The sequence below is a fragment of the Homalodisca vitripennis genome, chromosome 7 (genome assembly GCF_021130785.1).
Source record: "Homalodisca vitripennis isolate AUS2020 chromosome 7, UT_GWSS_2.1, whole genome shotgun sequence".
NCBI lineage: Eukaryota > Metazoa > Arthropoda > Insecta > Hemiptera > Cicadellidae > Homalodisca > Homalodisca vitripennis.
Genome location: NC_060213.1, coordinates 23702295 through 23724371, shown reverse-complemented (window position 1 = coordinate 23724371; position 22077 = coordinate 23702295). Strand labels below are relative to the sequence as shown.

Below are 22077 nucleotides of genomic sequence, written 5' to 3'. Positions count from 1 at the left end.
GTAACTTTTCAAAGGACAAATTTTACATTGGCATCATGCTTTACAAAAGGGCGGGCGTTACATTGTTTAAAGTATGTGCAGATTCATAATTAATCTTAAAAAACCATACTTAACAATATATCGATTGGGAGCTTTCATAAATTACTTTTTTAAACGAACTTTAGAATATAAATCAAACAGATAACCCTTTTTTAATGCTGCCTATTTAAAAACAAGAAATATCAAGAGAAATGTTTCGTTACACACCATTTTTAAAATATTTTTTTGTATATGATAGGAAAACTTATTGATCCAAATTTAATTACTATCTTGATTCTCTTCCATTCAATTCGAAACTCTTTGATTTAAAAATTCAGTCCTCCTTTGCACTATGTTCGAGCTTTTCAGTTTTTAACGTTGAAAACACAATTTGTGTATTATGTATTTAAGTTGTATACTATACACACCAATAAGTAGTTCGTCTTACTGCATTCCTTAAAATTTAAGCCAGAGAGACAATATGTGTTCTTATTTGATTGCTGAACTATATAAAACTCAAATTTTCAAACGGCCACTAATTTTTATACTGCTAAGAAAGCTACCTTTTCTTAATTATTTACATTAATATTTTTTATTCTTCACCTTTTTTGGTAAGAAGACACAGTTCGTTGATATATATATAACGTCTTAGAACTATCCCTATACTTTCAAAAAAAGAATAAAAAGTAAAAATGTATTTTGTTTTCACTACTTTGGACTTGTTTTAAATGGTAACATTTTATGAGTATCGAAGGAAGAAGCGATAATTCACTTCTTTTTTATCGACCCACTAAAACTGTGTTCTATGAGTTAGGATCGGTGCATATTTTACCTTTCTGGGCTTAGATATCAGACAGTATTGTGACGACTTCAGTTGATCATATTCACTTAATGATTTGTAATAAAACAAAAACATAATTACAGACCAAAACAGTGAAGACGAATACTTGCTCATCCTATTTATATACAGTTTGTTAAGAGATTATCTTCTGAGACGACATTCTGATACTCGCTAGACCTATAAAACGATTCTCATCGTTATCAGCGGTGGCAACGAACGACAGAAAAGTGCCCCGTCATTGTGTTTACACAGTGGGTCCAGAATAGTCCAGTAGACGGGTTATCAGTGTTGTGTCGACCGCTCAGCTGCAATGTCACACTTGAGAGGACCGGATGTCAAAACGTCTCATCCTCGCTTCCGGGCGAACACTTCCGTCCTCCGGCTGTTGGTGGAGGCTCTGCGGAACAATGGCGACGACCTTGCAATGGTATGTATAGTGACCAGTGCTTAGTGTTTTACTTCAGAATGTCATACTCAAAATAACTGCTTTCACTTTGCTTCGGTAGTGCTTCAGTTCGAATAACTATTCTACGTACTTAGATCAGGTTAAAAATGTAATGTGAAAGTACAGTCAAGGATAAATATGTATAGTAACCAGTGCTTAGTGTTTTACTTCAGAATGTCATACTCAAAATAACTGCTTTCACTTTGCTTCGGTAGTGCTTCAGTTCGAATAACTATTCTAAGTACTTAGATCAGGTTAAAAATGTAATGTGAAAGTACAGTCAAGGATAAATATGTATAGTAACCAGTGCTTAGTGTTTTACTTCAGAATGTCATACTCAAAATAACTGCTTTCACTTTGCTTCGGTAGTGCTTCAGTTCGAATAACTATTCTACGTACTTAGATCAGGTTAAAAATGTAATGTGAAAGTACAGTCAAGGATAAATATGTATAGTAACCAGTGCTTAGTGTTTTACTTCAGAATGTCATACTCAAAATAACTGCTTTCACTTTGCTTCGGTAGTGCTTCAGTTCGAATAACTATTCTAAGTACTTAGATCAGGTTAAAAATGTAATGTGAAAGTACAGTCAAGGATAAATATGTATAGTAACCAGTGCTTAGTGTTTTACTTCAGAATGTCATACTCAAAATAACTGCTTTCACTTTGCTTCGGTAGTGCTTCAGTTCGAATAACTATTCTACGTACTTAGATCAGGTTAAAAATGTAATGTGAAAGTACAGTCAAGGATAAATGCCCAAAATTGTTCATAAATGTAATTACATTTTCTTCAAGATCATCAAAATATTCATCTCAAGTCTACGGTCTGATTATTAGTGCCTACGTTGGCTCGATAGTTTTGAACATTATATTCACTAGTATTTGTGATGCAAATAAAATGATTCAGCAAATTAAATTAATTTATATTTTAATCAAACCGTCGTCTTTGTTTATTGTTTGGAAATCTCTCGGTATGCGTTTGTTTTACTATCTCTAATTACTAAATGTAACTTTTCCTTAATTGTTTCATTTTTTAACTGTGTTACTTTATGTAAGGCTGTCTTTTGAGATCGATCAAACTGTCAATACTGCAGAAAATTGATTTACGTTTCCTGTTCGTTTGTTATTGTTTTCATTGTGTTTTCAAAGTCTAATTTCGGTTACGATGATCTTTACAGAGTTAATTAATCTTGCACAAGTCAGCCATTAAAGACGTTTCAGAGCATAATTTTCAATGCATTAGCCCTCAAAGCTACTAAAGTATCTATATTTTGATAATTACAGATGAAATCTGCCTATAAAAACAACTTATTTCTTGGAAATTATGCTTTAATACAAAGCGTAAAATAATTGAGAAATATTATTTTCTGTGTTTTTTATTATTAATTCAATATCATAGCCGTATTGGGAGAAACATATCGACTATTTTATTTTATAATATTGAAAAATATAAGATAGCTCTACATTGTCAGTAATGACGAAAGAACCTACGTGGACTATCCCTTATAAACGGAAATATACACAGACAGACATTCCATGTTTTATGTTTACCCACAACCGGTCGTAAAAGGTATGTTATCGCTTAATTTGAGTTTACCCAAACTCCTTGGTATGTTTCACCATCGATGTTTAAACTCTTACGTTAATGCTACACCCAACCTCACAACCTATTCAATATTTTAATGTTGACTAGATTAATAGCTATAATCTATAAAGCTATATACTGAACTAAACTAGACATAAGTCTCAATGACACGGGTTCGTTCCTTGGGTTTATGGAATGTTTTATGTAATGGACAAAAAGTTTAATAAATTTTTGCTTATTTAAACAACGTATGGGTGTCCCACACCAAGTGTTCGCTGAGATTGCATATAAAGGTCTATGACTCATTTTATTATAGAGATTGACTGCAGACAGATAGACAGACAGACTTATTATAAATTATGTATAAATAGCACATTTCTAGTCTCGAAAGTGAGCTACTGCGGTATGAGACTGCATTTACACGCGAGGTGAAGACGAGTTTGGAACTTGCTATCGAGCTGAACCTTCGAGACGCGTATTGAACGATACTTTTCATTACGATACAAAAAAGTAGAAGATCTCAAATTTCATAGTTATTCTTCCATAAAGAAATTTACACTATTTTATAATTCGTTATGTTGTTAAAATCAGCTGTTTAGATATAGGACTAAAAAAATAACGGAATCATAATACTAGTTCTTACAGGGAAAGAGATGCTTACATAGCGAAGGTAACGGCTGGGAGAGGGGAAATCGACTGGCTTTGCTACGAGGGAAAAAACACTTTCGTAGATCATAGATGTATTTGTGAGTAGTCTCTTGCCATACAGAGTAATGAAAATAAATTTTATACCCCCTGGCTGACAAAAGAGAAATTGTGTTAGCCCACTCAGTGACATGCACAGAATACAGTATAACTCATTCTTGCCTAAATACCAATTAAAATTGTGTTAGCCCACTCAGTGATATGCACAGAATAAAGTATAACTCATTCTTGCCTAAATACCAATTAAAATTGTGTTAGCCCACTCAGTGATATGCACAGAATACAGTATAACTCATTCTTGCCTAAATACCAATTAAAATTGTGTTAGCCCACTCAGTGATATGCACAGAATACAGTATAACTCATTCTTGCCTAAATACCAATTACAATCCATACAACATTTACAGTCTGAGGATGAAATCTTTCTTGAGATAATTTTTCAAATGATACATTCACACTTTTCTTCCGTAATTTAGGGTTAGAATTAATATCAGTTTTAAAATATGATAAACATTACAGTGAGCTAGGGAGGGTACTAAAACGTTAGATTGTACAGAAAAAAGGCAAACATTTTGTCACTGACTTTTCATTCACTTTCCATTAAATTATTTTTGTACTTTAAGAACAAAAGTTTACACACAAAGTCAATAAAAGATATTGTATATGTGTTGGGGTATTTATGTTACGTATCTTATAATGTAATATCTTAAAATCTCATATTAATACAAATAAGTTATATACAAATAATATAAAATACTAGTTTTTTTCTAAATTATTTATTTTTGCAATTTTCTCGTTGCCACCTGCGTTACCCTTAACAGCCAATGTACAAATATTTGCAAACGATCAGCCAAATTCCATCGAGTGAAACGTACTAGACTTTGATCGATCGAACTTCATTCCTGTACACAAAATTCTATGCTTCAGTTGACAGAAATTAAATTTTGTAATAGAAACGGTACAATGGTTGTTCTCACTACTGCTGGAAATACTGTTCACTAAATATTTTGCATTTAACTACTCCTAATTGTAGCACAGCGGCTGCAGGACTGCAAAGCGCTGGTATATCTGCAGGAGACTACATAGTGTTGTGCTGTGACAAGAGCATATTGTCATACTCGCTACTGCTGGGCGTCATGTTCACTGGAGCTACTGCTGTTCTCTTCCCTCCTGATAGTTTGTTCTGTACTCAGGTCGAGGGACAGACAGGGAAGACTGCAACTTTCGCAGATATTCTGCAGCAAAGTACCGCCACGGCTGCAGGACTGCAAAGCGCTGGTATAACTGCAGGAGATTACGTAGTGTTGTGCTGTGACAAGAGCATATTGTCATACTCGCTACTGCTGGGCATCATGTTCACTGGAACTACTGCTGTTCTCTTCCCTCCTGATAGTTTGTTCTGTACTCAGGTCCAGGGACAGACAGGGAATACTGCAACTTTCGCAGATATTCTTCAGCAAAGTACCGCCACGGCTGCAGGACTGCAAAGCGCTGGTATATCTGCAGGAGACTACATAGTGTTGTGCTGTGACAAGAGCATATTGTCATACTCGCTACTGCTGGGTGTCATGTTCACTGGAACTACTGCTGTTCTCTTCCCTCCTGATAGTTTGTTCTGTACTCAGGTCGAGGGACAGACAGGGAAGACTGCAACTTTCGCAGATATTCTGCAGCAAAGTACCGCCACGGCTGCAGGACTGCAAAGCGCTGGTATATCTGCAGGAGACTACATAGTGTTGTGCTGTGACAAGAGCATATTGTCATACTCGCTACTGCTGAGTATCATGTTCACTGGAGCTACTGCTGTTCTATGCCCTCCTGATAGTAAGAAACTTTACGAACATTATGCTTCTTGTGCTTTAGGTTTATTATCTTATTACTTTTTGGACAATAATTATTAATTTATATGAGTTTTACAAATGTCTTACTAATTAGCATTAAGGATCCAAGAGAACATCCTTAAGATAATCAATATTTAGTTAGTTATTGATTTATTTAATTTCTTAACGATCAATCTTGATTCTAGGTCTGAATTATAGGCAAGATATTATAAAGGAGAGATAATGAATATTTAACTAAAGAGAACTAAGATTTAAAAATCTTTACCTTTGTTTGTTCAAAGGATCTTTAGTATCATTTTAAATCTTTACCTGCCCTGTTCTGAAATGAAACCTAGTTACAAACATAATTCTAGACCACTCCAGGAGTTTAGTTTGGACGATTAAATTTTAACGATGTTGGTAGCAAATTGTAATAAGCTAGAACATTGGTTCTGTGTACAGTCACCAGTCGATATTTGGATAAAGGTTTACGATCTGTTATTTTTCTGCACATTTCCTCCCCATCCCCGAAGAATGTAAAAATTCAGTTAAGTTAGTCATTCCGATGTCTTTCATTATAGTTTGTTTTCTCGGTATCAAAATTAATTAATTTTACTTTAATTATAAAAATTAACAGGAACATGTTATAGCAAAAAAGGTTTGACTATACAGTTCGAATCCTGTTGTATGAGAAGAGTCTGGCTAGATTTATCCGTAAAATAAAATAATACATAGCATACGTCTTGGTTCTGTGTGCCAAAATAAGAGGCAAATTTGAATTCAACCACATAACACGTACGGTTTAAAATTATCCACATTGTGCACAGTTTCACTGTATAGCAGGAAAGGTTACTGACACCACTATGTTTGACCCAGAAGCTGATATGATCGACCGACTGACCAGAGGGCATACGGTGAAGGTGATATTGTACGACTCCGTGTACTCAGCATCAGTGAGGATATCCTTGGACAAGATGGATCCCGCACCCCTCCTGTGTGCTACCACCGACTTGGAGGACCTGAGGGCAGTGGGTCTCCTCGGTGCTAGCCAAGACTATAAGGTACACGAGGTGTCGGACATCCACCGGCACGTGTCCATCATCATGTTCTCCAGTGGAACTACCGGAGAGCCCAAAGGGATACAAGTCACTGATGTTGCTATTCAGCTGGCTGGATTTGAGTAAGTTCTCCTCAGTACCAGCCAAGTCTGTAGGGTACACGAGGTGTCGGGCACCCACCGGCACGTGTCCATCAGCATGTTCTGCAGTGGAAATACCAGAAAACACAAAGACATACAGGTCACTGATGTTGCTATTCAGCTGGCTGGATTTGAGTAAGTTCTCCTCCAGTACCAGCCAAGTTCGATGTGTCGGTTTATGTCAACTACAGCCCAAGATTACAAGTCGGACAGGGTCATACCGAAGCAAGTGTCCTTCGGACACCCACTCGATCACGTGTGGCCCAGTTCACTGCGTTGCTATTTAGCTGCCAGTGCCAGAAAACTGCACGTACTCGCTGGAGATGACATATCATGTCACGTAGTGGAAACTCACGAAGTACAGCTGACGTTGCTATTTAGCTGCCTGGATTAGAAGTAAGCCAAGTTCTCCTCAGTCTACAAGCCAAGGTATGCACGGGCTAGTACAAGCAAGTGTCGCGGACACCCACCGTGCGTGTTCCATCATCATGTCCCGTAGTGCTACCGGAACTACTCACTGGTCAGCGAAGTGCCCAAAGTCTGTAGGATACAGGCACGTGGTCATCATCATGTTGTCCAACGTGGGGATACAAGTCACTGAACGTTGTATAGATTAGCCTGCGATGGATGTTTCATTGTGTAGTATGTACTCACTCATGTAGAGTACCAGCACACGTCTGTAGTCACGAGGTGCACACGCACGTATCACGGTTAGTCGGACATCGCGCTCACCCTGGATTAGACCGTGTCTGTAGGGTACACGAAGGTGTCGGACACCCACCAGAACGTGTCCTCATCCATGCTACCCCCAAGTACATGTCACTGATGTACCGTGGATTAGAACTTAGGCGAAGTAGCAACCTTACGGTGGATCATCATGTTGTCAGTGAAAACAGACGTTAGCTATTCAGCTGCCTGGATTGTTCTCCTCGAGTACCAGTAATGTCTCACGTGTCAGTGACTCAGTCCAGTCCCGGAGCCCAAGTCACTGGGTTAGGGCGTACCACGTCTGAAGGTCGTGGCGGACACCCCACACGGCACGTGTCAATCATCACTGATTGTCTTTAGCTGCCAGTGAAACTACCAGAGAACCCAAGGGACCCAAGGACAAGTCACTGTCGTTTCTATGAACGAGCTCTATTTAGCCTGCTGATTAAAGAGTAAGTTCTCCTCAGCCTTACCAGTGTCCAGTAGTCTTAAGTAGTTGTATAGTGGTACAAGGTGTCGGACCACCACCGCCGGGCACGTGTCCATCTCATTCAGTGTCACGTAGTGGAATACCGGAGAACCCAAGAGGATACAAGTCACTGACGTTTCTATTTAGCTGCCTGGATAAGAGTAAGTTCTCCTCAGTACATTCCATAGTCTGTAGGGTACACGAGGTGTCGGACACCCCACCGGCACGTGTCCATCATCATGTCCCGTAGTGGAACTACCGGAGAACCCAAGGGGATACAAGTCACTGACGTGCTGCTATGGAGGCTGCCTGGATTAGAGTAAGTTCTCTCAGTTTACCAGGCCAAAGTCTGTAGGGTACACGAGGTGTCGGACACCCCATCCATGAATCGTTGTCCGTTCATCAATGTTGTCAGTGATACTACCAGAGAACCCAAGGGGATACGTCACTGACGTTGATATTCAGCTGCCTGGATTTGAGTAAGTTCTCTCAGTACCAGCAAGTCTGCAGGGTACACGAGGTGTCGGACACCACCGTGACGTGTCCATCATCATGTCTGTCCCGTAGTGGAACTACGGAGAACCTAAGGGGATACAAGTCACTGACGTTGCTATTTAGCTGCCTGGATTTGAGTTTAAGAGTAAGTTCTCCTCAGTACACAGCCAAGTCTGTAGGGTACACGAGGTGTCGGGCACCCACCGGCACGTGTCCATCATCATGTTGTCCGGCCAGTCGAAACTTACCAGAGAAACCCCAGGGGATACAAGTCACTGACGTTTCTATTTAGCTGCCTGGAGATAAGAGTAAGTTTTTTTCTCTCAGTACCATCCCAAGTCTGTAGGGTACAAAGAAGGTGTCGGACACCACCGGCACGTGTCCATCATCATGTCCCGTAGTGGAAACTACCGGAGAAACCAAGAGGATTACAAGTCACTGACGTTTTCTATTTTAGCTGCGCTGGATTAGAGTAAATTTCTCCTCACTACCCACCCCACGTCTGTAGGGTACACGAGGTGTCGGACACCCACCAGAACGTGTCCCATCATCATGTCCCGTAGAGGAACTACCGGAGAACCAAGAGGATACAAGTCACTGATGTTGCTATTGAGCTGCCTGGATTAGAGTAAGTTCTCCTCAGTACCAGCCAAGTCTGTAGGGTACACGAGGTGTCGGACACCCACCGGCACGTGTCCATCATCATGTTGTCCAGTGAAACTACCAGAGAACCCAAGGGGATACAAGTCACTGACGTTGCTATTCAGCTGCCTGGATTAGAGTAAGTTCTCCTCAGTACCAGCCAAGTCTGCAGGGTACACGAGGTGTCGGACACCCACCGTGACGTGTCCATCATCATGTCCCGTAGTGGAACTACCGGAGAACCCAAGGGGATACAAGTCACTGACGTTGCTATTTAGCTGCCTGGATTTGAGTAAGTTCTCCTCAGTACCAGCCAAGTCTGCAGGGTACACGAGGTGTCGGACACCCACCGTGACGTGTCCATCATCATGTCCCGTAGTGGAACTACCGGAGAACCCAAGGGGATACAAGTCACTGACGTTGCTATTTAGCTGCCTGGATTTGAGTAAGTTCTCCTCAGTACCAGCCAAGTCTGTAGGGTACACGAGGTGTCGGACACCCACCGGCACGTGTCCATCATCATGTTGTCCAGTGAAACTACCAGAGAACCCAAGGGGATACAAGTCACTGACGTTTCTATTTAGCTGCCTGGATAAGAGTAAGTTCTCCTCAGTACCATCCAAGTCTGTAGGGTACACGAGGTGTCGGACACCCACCGGCACGTGTCCATCATCATGTCCCGTAGTGGAACTACCGGAGAACCCAAGAGGATACAAGTCACTGACGTTTCTATTTAGCTGCCTGGATAAGAGTAAGTTCTCCTCAGTACCATCCAAGTCTGTAGGGTACACGAGGTGTCGGACACCCACCGGCACGTGTCCATCATCATGTCCCGTAGTGGAACTACCGGAGAACCCAAGGGGATACAAGTCACTGACGTTGCTATTCAGCTGCCTGGATTAGAGTAATTTCTCCTCACTACCACCCACGTCTGTAGGGTACACGAGGTGTCGGACACCCACCAGAACGTGTCCATCATCATGTCCCGTAGTGGAACTACCGGAGAACCCAAGAGGATACAAGTCACTGATGTTGCTATTGAGCTGCCTGGATTAGAGTAAGTTCTCCTCAGTACCAGCCAAGTCTGTAGGGTACACGAGGTGTCGGACACCCACCGGCACGTGTCCATCATCATGTTGTCCAGTGAAACTACCAGAGAACCCAAGGGGATACAAGTCACTGACGTTGCTATTCAGCTGCCTGGATTAGAGTAATTTCTCCTCACTACCACCCACGTCTGTAGGGTACACGAGGTGTCGGACACCCACCAGAACGTGTCCATCATCATGTCCCGTAGTGGAACTACCGGAGAACCCAAGAGGATACAAGTCACTGATGTTGCTATTGAGCTGCCTGGATTAGAGTAAGTTCTCCTCAGTACCAGCCAAGTCTGTAGGGTACACGAGGTGTCGGACACCCACCAGAACGTGTCCATCATCATGTCCCGTAGTGGAACTACCGGAGAACCCAAGGGGATACAAGTCACTGACGTTGCTATTTAGCTGCCTGGATTTGAGTAAGTTCTCCTCAGTACCAGCCAAGTCTGTAGGGTACACGAGGTGTCGGACACCCACCGGCACGTGTCCATCATCATGTTGTCCAGTGAAACTACCAGAGAACCCAAGGGGATACAAGTCACTGACGTTTCTATTTAGCTGCCTGGATAAGAGTAAGTTCTCCTCAGTACCATCCAAGTCTGTAGGGTACACGAGGTGTCGGACACCCACCGGCACGTGTCCATCATCATGTCCCGTAGTGGAACTACCGGAGAACCCAAGAGGATACAAGTCACTGACGTTTCTATTTAGCTGCCTGGATAAGAGTAAGTTCTCCTCAGTACCATCCAAGTCTGTAGGGTACACGAGGTGTCGGACACCCACCGGCACGTGTCCATCATCATGTCCCGTAGTGGAACTACCGGAGAACCCAAGGGGATACAAGTCACTGACGTTGCTATTCAGCTGCCTGGATTAGAGTAATTTCTCCTCACTACCACCCACGTCTGTAGGGTACACGAGGTGTCGGACACCCACCAGAACGTGTCCATCATCATGTCCCGTAGTGGAACTACCGGAGAACCCAAGAGGATACAAGTCACTGATGTTGCTATTGAGCTGCCTGGATTAGAGTAAGTTCTCCTCAGTACCAGCCAAGTCTGTAGGGTACACGAGGTGTCGGACACCCACCGGCACGTGTCCATCATCATGTTGTCCAGTGAAACTACCAGAGAACCCAAGGGGATACAAGTCACTGACGTTGCTATTCAGCTGCCTGGATTAGAGTAATTTCTCCTCACTACCACCCACGTCTGTAGGGTACACGAGGTGTCGGACACCCACCAGAACGTGTCCATCATCATGTCCCGTAGTGGAACTACCGGAGAACCCAAGAGGATACAAGTCACTGATGTTGCTATTGAGCTGCCTGGATTAGAGTAAGTTCTCCTCAGTACCAGCCAAGTCTGTAGGGTACACGAGGTGTCGGACACCCACCGGCACGTGTCCATCATCATGTCCCGTAGTGGAACTACCGGAGAACCCAAGAGGATACAAGTCACTGATGTTGCTATTGAGCTGCCTGGATTAGAGTAAGTTCTCCTCAGTACCAGCCAAGTCTGTAGGGTACACGAGGTGTCGGACACCCACCAGAACGTGTCCATCATCATGTCCCGTAGTGGAACTACCGGAGAACCCAAGGGGATACAAGTCACTGATGTTGCTATTTAGCTGCCTGGATTTGAGTAAGTTCTCCTCAGTACCAGCCAAGTCTGTAGGGTACACGAGGTGTCGGACACCCACCGGCACGTGTCCATCATCATGTTGTCCAGTGAAACTACCAGAGAACCCAAGGGGATACAAGTCACTGACGTTGCTATTTAGCTGCCTGGATAAGAGTAAGTTCTCCTCAGTACCAGCCAAGTCTGTAGGGTACACGAGGTGTCGGACACCCACCGGCAACGTGTCCATCATCATGTCCCGTAGTGGAACTACCGGAGAACCCAAGAGGATACAAGTCACTGATGTTTCTATTTAGCTGCCTGGATAAGAGTAAGTTCTCCTCAGTACCAGCCAAGTCTGTAGGGTACACGAGGTGTCGGACACCCACCGGCACGTGTCCATCATCATGTCCCGTAGTGAACTACCGGAGAACCCAAGGGATACAAGTCACTGACGTTGCTATTCAGCTGCCTGGATTAGAGTAAGTTCTCCTCAGTACCAGCCAAGTCTGTAGGGTACACGAGGTGTCGGACACCCACCAGAACGTGTCCATCATCATGTCCCGTAGTGGAACTACCGGAGAACCCAAGAGGATACAAGTCACTGATGTTGCTATTGAGCTGCCTGGATTAGAGTAAGTTCTCCTCAGTACCACCAAGTCTGTAGGGTACACGAGGTGTCGGACACCCACCGGCACGTGTCCATCATCATGTCCCGTAGTGGAACTACCGGAGAGAACCCAAGAGGATACAAGTCACTGATGTTGCTATTGAGCTGCCTGGATTAGAGTAAGTTCTCCTCAGTACCAGCCAAGTCTGTAGGGTACACGAGGTGTCGGACACCCACCAGAACGTGTCCATCATCATGTCCCGTAGTGGAACTACCGGAGAACCCAAGAGGATACAAGTCACTGATGTTGCTATTTAGCTGCCTGGATTGAAGTGAGGTTTCTTTTAATTTGAAATAACTTGGCCTTCGTAGCAAAATATTTCATCTTTGAGGACCCAACAACGTAAGGTAGGAGTACGCAAAACCTAGCTTTTCGCGTAAAAGTCTTACCTAATCTTTTTTGCAAATTTCTTTAGACTACATGTTTTAATAAGTCAAATCTTATGATGTCATGTGATTGTACTGATTTTCATTTAAAATTCTTTTATTCTGCAATTTCCCTTGTTGCCTGCACGGTTACCGCTATATCTAATATAAAACTGTTTGTTTACGTTCAGGCAAATTCCATGAAGTTGACAACCATCATAATAGAACTCGGTGTTCATTGTATAGTAATGGGAATATCATGCAGACGGACACACACATGAATAAAAGTTTTTCATGTACGAATTAAATCATGAAATGCCTGAAAGTCCAGTAACTTTATAGTCTTAAGAATTAGCTGTTGTGACAGGTAATTAAAATATAAAATTAATTCTGCCTTTAAAATCCACATGATGCTTTTTTATTATTTTACAGTTTTCTGGAATAAAATGTGATATCTCATTCTCTTTCTAAAGTCCATTTAAAAACTATTTATACTAATAGAACTAAAATTAAAAAGTATCATTTGACTGTTTAACCGCACTATTGTAACCTACTTCTAATACCGATAAATATTAATATTCTATATAAATCTACTACAACTCTATAGTATGTAGTTCAAAAGTATTATATTTACCATACCGATGTTAGATATGTAGACTACATCTGCTTTGGTCTCAAACATACGTAGTCTACATTAGCTACACTAAACATTAAGTGTAATTACTGGTAACTTTTCTCACTAGAGTTAACATTTTAATTATAATTGTACATATATTTATAAGGATTTCCACATTATTGTATATAGAATCTAATTGTTATACAGTGCGGAAAAGATTCTTCACTCCTCCACAACTTGATACATCTTTATAATATTATAAATATGAAAGTGCTTTTGTTTGTTTGTTTTGCTTTCACCATAAAGAACCGATTGTACTGAAATTTTACATGGACACTCTCAGCGTACCTGGGTGAATATATATATATATATATATATATATATATATATATATATATATATATATATATATATATATATATATATATATATATATTCTTTCTTTGAAAATCTCTGTAGGCCTCACTGGTCTCTAAATCAGGAAAAATCCCATCTTTTTCTCTAAAGTTTTGTAATTTAAATTTAAATAGCCTGTCAACTGTAATCAACTATTCTACTCTGTAAACATTGTATTATGACAGCACAACAATATGTTTGATTAATTTAACGACAATTTGAATTATAATAGTTATGTGTCATACTAAAAATTTGACTGGCCCTGAGCTACTGCTCTCAGTCTTAAGATGTATGTATATTTTAATCATCGTGAAGACAAGGCAAACGCAACCATGGCACTGGAATATCTTAGAACAAATAAAGGTTGCACGATACGTAAGTAAACCTTTTCTGGCGGAAGTAGTTTTCTTCGATCTACACATGTATATATTTACACATGCTTTGGTCAGGACAATAAAGTAAACTCAAATTTGACACCATAAATACATTAGAGCGTCAATGTAACGGACAGAAGTAGGGACCTTTTGGTTTTTGACCGACGAAGACTTCTCAGATCTACATGTTTACATATATTCTATTTATCAGGACAACGTGGTAAATCTAATATTGCACTACTAAATCTTTTGCACACACACACACACTTACTTTTTCATCGAGTAAATAAGGAAAACTCAACTGTAAATGGGTGGCTTCTCAGACCTAAGTAGCTAAGTGTTTTTTTCTTCAACAACGAGGCAAATTGAACTTTGTCGCTGGAAATATACTAAGCCGGAAATAGGTTATAAGAGCTCGTGATAAGCGTTTTTTTTTTTCAACCAAAGTAATTTTTGAGACCTATGTGTATATTTTATTGATGAGGCCAACGAGGCAAACTAGATGTGGCATCGGAAATATAATTAATTATGAACCAGAAATGTTCTAAACGCTAATCTTGATATGAGATAGTTCCTCAATCTCTAATCGTCTAACCACGAACACTGAAACAATACGAACTTGATCGTTTACTTACTTACGTTTGAAATATATCATAGAAGACTGTCATATTACTTCATAAGTGCTTTGACAAAGTAGGTTACTGACTCTGATTTTTAAAACCGCGTGCGAAGCCGCGGGTAATAGTTAGTAATTTAAAATGTTCAGTAAATTTTTAAAGTAAAATCTTTCTTTATTCTATCATTTAAATAACACCTTTGTAAGCAAAGGTTAAGATTCCCAGTTTATAAAGCGTTGAAATTTTCCGAATAAAATTAAAACTGATATTGAGATGTTTAATATCTTGGAATTAATTCCAAACTGGGACAGATAATGCACTTCTACAGGTAATGTGTGAGGGGTGCGGAGTTTTATCATAATTCGCTGAGATTAGTCCCTCTTGTGTGAAAGGATACGATTTCAGACATTTCGAAGACTTAAGTCTCCCCTCTTCCTCAGGTTTAAAAACATGTGACAATGGACTGCCAATCGAAAAATGAGTATCATACATGATTTACAAATAGCTTGAAGTCTACACTTGATATGCGTTGTCACTGCAGAGAAGTCAAGGACACAAACAACACGTCGTACTCGCACCAGCAATGGTGCAACACTAACGAAAAAAACCATTTTTACGTTTCCTGTGGGAACATAACGTTTGTACATAAGAGAATAACTATGGCAATCAAACCGTCAATCTTCAATAACAAACTTTAAGCAAAGATCTCCCTTGTGTGTTCTGGTTCCAGATTCGCTCCAGAGGTAAACTCTCTGCTGATCGCCTCACCGATGTACTGGTACAGCAGCCTCTGTACGTTTGTATCCTCCATCTTCAATAAGTACAGAACCGTAATGAGCAATGGCACAGTGGCCAGAGAAAATATGAAAGTCGCTGAGCAATATCAGGTAAAAAACCACCAAATGTGTAAATTGATTTACTCTGGCGCTAAAATATTATGAAATCAGAAAAATGTAGTTTTGCTCCTTTTGATGCTCCCACACGTCGACCCCCCTTCCCTCCGAAAGAGAACTATCAAATCGATCCTACAAGAAACTCCTCTGTCGATTTTACAAAAACTAATTTATACGATTCCACAATAAAAAACTGCCTCTCAACCATAACTACAGATATTTATTTTCCGTCTAATATTGTTTTTCTTTTTTCACGTGTCCTTATCATACACATTTAGTGACTATTTGACTGAAGGTTGGATCTGTATGTCTGAGTTAAAGTTTTCATAAAAAATAAATAATCATTTTCTTTTAAAAATAATTTTGTTTACACTGCAAATTTAGGTATAGTCTAAAGTGGTTTTCCAGTAAACCGTTGTATTTCTCCTTTACACACGCATACAAGAAAATGAATTTGTTCTCGACAAATATAATTAAGCAATTGGATGCAAATACTCTATTTATATAAGTGGAAAAGTTATAGTTTAAATGAGATGATTTACTAAATAAAATATTATAAAACTTAATTACTTAAATATTCAGTTTGTTATTAGATTTGATAGCGGAAATTACCAGCCTATTATTGTTGATTTGATTTAGTAAAGAAATTCATTTAAAATAAGAAAATAAATACGAATACTGTTTTGTAAACCAACTAATTTTATGTTCAGTATGTGATGGGGTATTTGGTTAGAAGATAGAAACTAGTGAAACAAAATATAGAGACAATTCAGTTTAACAATGCGTAATGTATCCAAACAAACTGCATTTTAAGTGTTTAATAGAAGAAAAATGAACTAGCAATATGAGGTGTAAAATGCAACAATCAGCTGATTATTATTCAGCAGTTAAACATTAACACTGAATTGTGTTTTAAGTAAGAGAGAGTATTAAGTAAAACTACTATTCCGTTATTATTATCGCAGCTAAGTAAAGTTGGTATTACAATTTTATTTTCATGTAAAAGTAACCAATAATTAATTTACTGTTATTTTAAACTGTTCATAAATTTCTCTTTTTGGAGCTCGTTGTTTGAATATATTTTTATGGCTGCCGTTATGAAACATGTTCTGATTCTTTTATTAACTCAGGTCCTAATTAGATTAAACATTTTGTAAACTAGATTTATACATCTTTATTCAATTTAAAGCTATTAGTTTTTTCTAAAAAAGGACCAAAAAACCTCAGATACACTGTAAAATAATAAAGATGGCATTATACTCGTATTTTAGATGACTTTTCTTACTAATATGACCGGTCACATCATATGATAAAGTTTAATAGTACTTTTAAACATACAACTTATATAATTTAGAAAGAATCAAATTGCTACATTTTTGTACGAATTTAATATAAATGAACCAGTTGGGTATAGAACAGATTTAAAATTGATAATTGAATTGAATAAGATTAAGAACATCTATAGTCGGTCATTTATACGTTTCAGAAAAACTGGTTGAATTTCTCTCATGTTACTAATAATTAATTTTGCATAACACGAATCAAATGCCTATGTAATATTTTGGTTTCTTACAAATTGGGCGTTAGTCATCCAAGAGGACAAACACTTTAAAATCTAAATTTATTGGAAACCCAATTACCGATTGAGTTTCAGATAACTTGGAAGTTTCAGAAAAGTCCGACTTTTTATGAACTAGTTAAACACAACAAGTACTCCTCTGGGTTGTTTTACAGGTAGAAGGATGGTTTGTGAGTCTTGGATCAATGATACAGTGCATCAATGAGCCAGATCTTCACGCTCATAACCTTTCTTCCGTTAAGAAAGTCTTAACTGGTAAGTTGACAATTTGGACTATTAGAATAAACCTATTTACAGGCGTCACATGTGGTTTTCGATGATTGTCACTGTTTCAGGGGGTGAGCTAACTCTGCCGAACGTAGTAAAGTCCTTTATGACCGAAGTGCTGAAAGGAAAAGTCACCTTGGAAATAATCTTTGGCAACACCGAATGTGGAATTTTATCCTCTTATAAGGTCACTGGCGACCTCAATTTAGGAATGTGTGGACAAGTGAAACCCGGGGTCGAGTTAAAGGTGAGTTGCCTGGCAGACGTTGACGATCTTGTCAGATGAAGCTTATTGTAGGTGTTATACAAAAACACAACACAAATAAGTCGACGTGTTTAGATTTTGGACGACAATGGCACAGCGGTCGCGCTTGGCTGTGCGGGGGAATTATGGATCAAGTCCATTGGCATGACCCCTGGCTACTGGAGTAGACCTGACCTCAACAGTGCAGCGATCGACAGAGACGGTTTCTTGCAGAGTGGAGACTCGGCGTTCTTCGATACTTCCGGCAACCTCTACCTCAGAGGTCGGATCGGCGACCTCATCAACTATAGAGGGTTCCAGGTAGGAGAGACCAGTATGTCGTAACGTCGAAATGTTCATGTCAGAGTTCAACTTGAACAATTCACTCATTTCTGATCTATTAAAACCGAGTCAATCCGAATCTTTGATCCCTTTCATGGTTTTTTTAGCTATCCGAGTTCTACAGTGGTCAGTTTTCCTGACACAGTTCACAGTAAGAATTAACAGGAATATTGTGACCATTGCATATCCTTGGAGGCACAGAAAAGATAAAACACAGAAGGCTCACTGGAACTTTCAACACACAGTGCGATCCGACGGCTAGGGCTAGTACTACCGCCGACAGGTCCAACAGCTGCACTAACTTTTTGACTGGTCATAATTACTAAACTCGATGGGAAATGGAAGTTTTTTGTTTGACCAGAACAATTGGAAAGATTTCTTGTTGTTAATTAATTATGTTCCTTTTGTTAACGTAAACGAATTTTTTTGGTAGGTTATGACATTTGTAGCACCAAAGATATTCCAGAGTGTCAAGCAGTGTTCGACTGTGTGTGTTTTAGTATTCACCAGCCGAGGCAGAGAATATTCTAATGTCTCACCCCGCGGTCCTCGACGCCGTGGTGGTGGGCAAGCCTCACTCTAGCGACTTACAACAAGCCACGGCCTTCGTGGTCAAGAGGGCTGGAGCCGCGATAAGCGAGGAGGAGATTGCATCTTTTGTCGATGGTGCGTTTGGTAACTCCTCTAGTATATTCGTTAAATATGTAACAATGGTTCTGGAAAAGGTTAAGTAACAGGTTAGGTTGATGTATTTGAAATTTTAGAGTCTCGCCCTATAAGAACTTCCCTGAGGACGCAAAAACATTTATTATTCCACGAGATGTGGTGGCATGATTACACATTTTCTAGCCGAGCAAAACAGACCACGGCGGATGAAGAAAAATGTGTGCGTTTGTACGCAGTTTGTATGTGTATTACTACTAATTCAGGGATAGGTATGATTTTAAATCATTACAAAGTCAGAGAAATTATTTTTTAATGAAAAACAATTTTAATTACACATACTAAAAAATAGTGTAATGATTTTTTACAAGACCTTACTCATAATTACTAATTATTCATCCTGAATGAGATTGTAGACATTTTTTGTTTTATAGGAGTAATTTCTTTTGAAATACATTGTCATTACTCGTCGCGCGCGCGCACACACACACACACACACACACACACACACACACACGCGCGCACACACACACACGCGCACACACACACACACACACGCGCACACACACACACACACACACACACACACACACACACACACACACACACACACACACACACACACACACACACACACACACACGTTCTTTTTGTTATGGCTTATCTTGACTTTGTTAATATTTATGATTATTTATTATTGTTGTTATTTTGTTTATAATTTTATTATAGTTACGTTGTTATATCTATATATATATATATATGTATGTATCTGTTATTAATCTTTAGGCTTAATTATCTATTTAATGGAACTATTTTGGTGGAACACTGGACTGGATTGAATTTATTTGAATTGTGTGAATATTATTGCATGTCATCTTGATTTAAACATGCACAATGTAATTGGGTGTGTAACCTGTATTGTTGCATGTAAATAAAATAAATAAATAAATAAAAATAAATAAATAAAAATCTAATTTGTGACGTTAGACGACAAATAATGAATGTCTATAATTATTGTCATATTTAGATTATTTTACATGATCAATAACAACCTATAATTTGTATCCTGCATATGACAATGTTGTCTTTCCCTATTTAGAAAGTAAATGTTATATTAAGATTATTTTACATGATCCACAACAACCTATAATATTTATACTGCTTATCACATTTTTTTTAATTCTATTTAGATAGTGATTGTGCTGTTTGCATCTGTATTGTCATTAGTATTACATACCAGGAACTTGGTGATCAATCAAGGGCCCTGTTCCTGTCGTTCTGTTCGTTTAGAGCAATACAGAGAATTTATGTTTTTAGTTTAACTTTTTATGAGTCTTTTTAGATAATTTTGTTCAAAAACAGGTCAAGTAGATGAGAAGAAGAAACTGAGAGGCGGCGTCAGTTTCCGAGAGAGTCTGCCGCGAGTGGCTGTGGGGAAGGTGACTCGGAGGGGACTGGCAACTGGCAACTGAGTGATATAATGTTCCATCGCACTTTACATGAGTCAAATTTGCAAGAGTACTTGTACTTGAACATATCAATAATACTACTTTTTATTATCAAATAAATTGTTTAAATAAATAATTCCATATTTGAATTATTTGTTACTTTAGATAACTTTTTAACTTACACTAAAGTTTCATTACGACTTAGAGAGTATATAATCCATCCAAGTATACAACAAATATGAGGTTAGTTTACACACCGTTACATAATGGTTTAAGACAAAGCTTGTTATCTTGGATTAATATTTATGTACAAACACCCGAATTATGCAAAAAAGTCCTTTGTCTCTGGTTTGTTGGCAAACCACATTTGACGACCTTCCCGGACCTTTGAAATACGCGTAGTAGTTACTGAACTATCTGGCTCCAAAAAGTCTCTTGAGGGTGTAGTATACTCACTACTTCTTTATGGCAACGGTATATACTAATGTACCTACTGGTTACACAACTAATATAATTAAAGTTATTAGACTCAACCTATATTACAACAGCCTCTAAAATTTTTCATGTCTCTAGTGTCTAGTAAACTATTTATCCAGTATCTAGAAACTACTGATCTCTAGCTCTCTCGCTGCCAGGACGTGGTAACTTCTGACCTCTAGGGGCTATTGGCTTCTGAGATCCTCTATTTCTGAAAATTGCTAATGATTGGCATCAGCCTTTCCATGGAGAGATTATACAGAGACTAAACATCTTTATGTCGATAACTGGGAGCTTTTATTTAGCACTGATTATTGCTCTGTAGTGTACTAAGCTAAAAAAACTACGCCGTTTGAGAAAGATTAGAATTTAACATTTTTAACCTTTGATGCACTCTTGAGTTCGGACCTTCAACCTGTACCGAATGGACGAAACACATGAGTTGGATCCTGCCGAGGTCGTGGTAATGAATACTCGATTTGCAAAGTATAAATATATGTTTAATTTTGGCAATAAACATAAAAGCACCACTTCTAGATGTTAGAAATAAAATAATGTATTCCCACGTTTCTGCCAAATAGAGTGACAAAAAACTAAATGATATCATGGGTGTGGACCGGATGGTTCCGATGTTCAATGGGGATTTTCAAACTATTTAAAACTTTAAAATTGACTTCCCTTCACGTTGGTGCCGACTCACAAGCGCGGGCCTCAGCAGCTTGGCTCGACATTGCAGCTGTAGTATTAAAAAGTGCAGATTAATTGATTAGAAGTCTAAAACATGAATGCCGGAAGCACTGGAAGTTGAAGCAAGAGACTCGGTTGAACTCGTCTAAAACAAAATCACGACGGTATTAGCCATTTATCGAGACAAATTAAGATTCATGATAACGTGGTCTCGTCAGAAGGACATCACCAAACTATTATCAATATTAATTGAAACTAGTGCAAACAATTTTAAAAATATAGTTGATGAAATTACGCGCAAGGCAAATAAATCAAATATGGGTGGTTCTCGTCTCACTAAGTTAAAACCTTGGATCACGCCTGGTTTAATTAGGTCAATTAGAAAAAGGGACAAGCTAAGCAAATTGGTTAAGAAACAACCTTTTAACACAGAACTTATTAACTATTTTAAACGCTATCGAAATTCCTTAAATAACTGCTTAAAAGAGACTAGGTTGATTTACTATAGAGAAAAAATAAATCAGTGTGGGAATAATCAACGTTTATTTTGGAAGACAGTTAATGAACTGTCAGGAAGAAATAAAAATAAAGATTCTTTCCCAATAGGGAAATATATGCAGGGGACGGACAGTAACATTACTCACTGTGACTATGTGGACATAGCCGACGACTTCAATAACTATTTTTCAACAGTAGGATGTAACTTGGCAACTGCAATCGACTCAAGCGGCCCACCAGTGTTATGTGACGAGGATTACTCTACCGACTCCACTTTTACTTTAAGCACTGTAACTGAG

The 22077-nt window shown here is 39.1% G+C and overlaps 1 protein-coding gene across 3 annotated transcripts; it reads left to right on the top strand.

Annotated features, from left to right (window-relative positions):
* The first annotated feature begins 890 nt into the window (after positions 1 to 890).
* Positions 891 to 20265, top strand: LOC124367012 (probable CoA ligase CCL7). 3 transcript variants are annotated; one of them, XM_046823687.1, is made up of 9 exons: positions 902 to 1286; positions 4787 to 5417; positions 6293 to 6593; positions 15411 to 15567; positions 17308 to 17407; positions 17488 to 17666; positions 17760 to 17984; positions 18506 to 18671; positions 20031 to 20265. In XM_046823687.1, the coding sequence occupies exons 1-9, from the start codon at positions 1170 to 1172 to the stop codon at positions 20138 to 20140; spliced, it is 1986 nt and encodes a 661-aa protein (XP_046679643.1). In that variant the 5' UTR covers positions 902 to 1169; the 3' UTR covers positions 20141 to 20265. The 3 variants fall into 3 exon arrangements, with proteins under 3 accessions (XP_046679644.1, XP_046679643.1, XP_046679642.1); XM_046823686.1 differs by having other exon boundaries at positions 908 to 1286; positions 6290 to 6593; XM_046823688.1 differs by lacking the exon at positions 18506 to 18671 and having other exon boundaries at positions 891 to 1286; positions 6290 to 6593.
* The last annotated feature ends 1812 nt before the right edge of the window (positions 20266 to 22077 follow it).

Coding starts and splice junctions, on each gene's coding strand:
- LOC124367012 (XM_046823686.1), top strand. CDS start 1,170: ATGTCACACTTGAGAGGACCGGATGTCAAAACGTCTCATCCTCGCTTC. Junction 1,287..4,786: donor ATGGCGACGACCTTGCAATG/GTATGTATAGTG, acceptor TTCTGTACTCAG/GTCGAGGGACAGACAGGGAA. Junction 18,672..20,030: donor GATTGCATCTTTTGTCGATG/GTGCGTTTGGTA, acceptor GTTCAAAAACAG/GTCAAGTAGATGAGAAGAAG.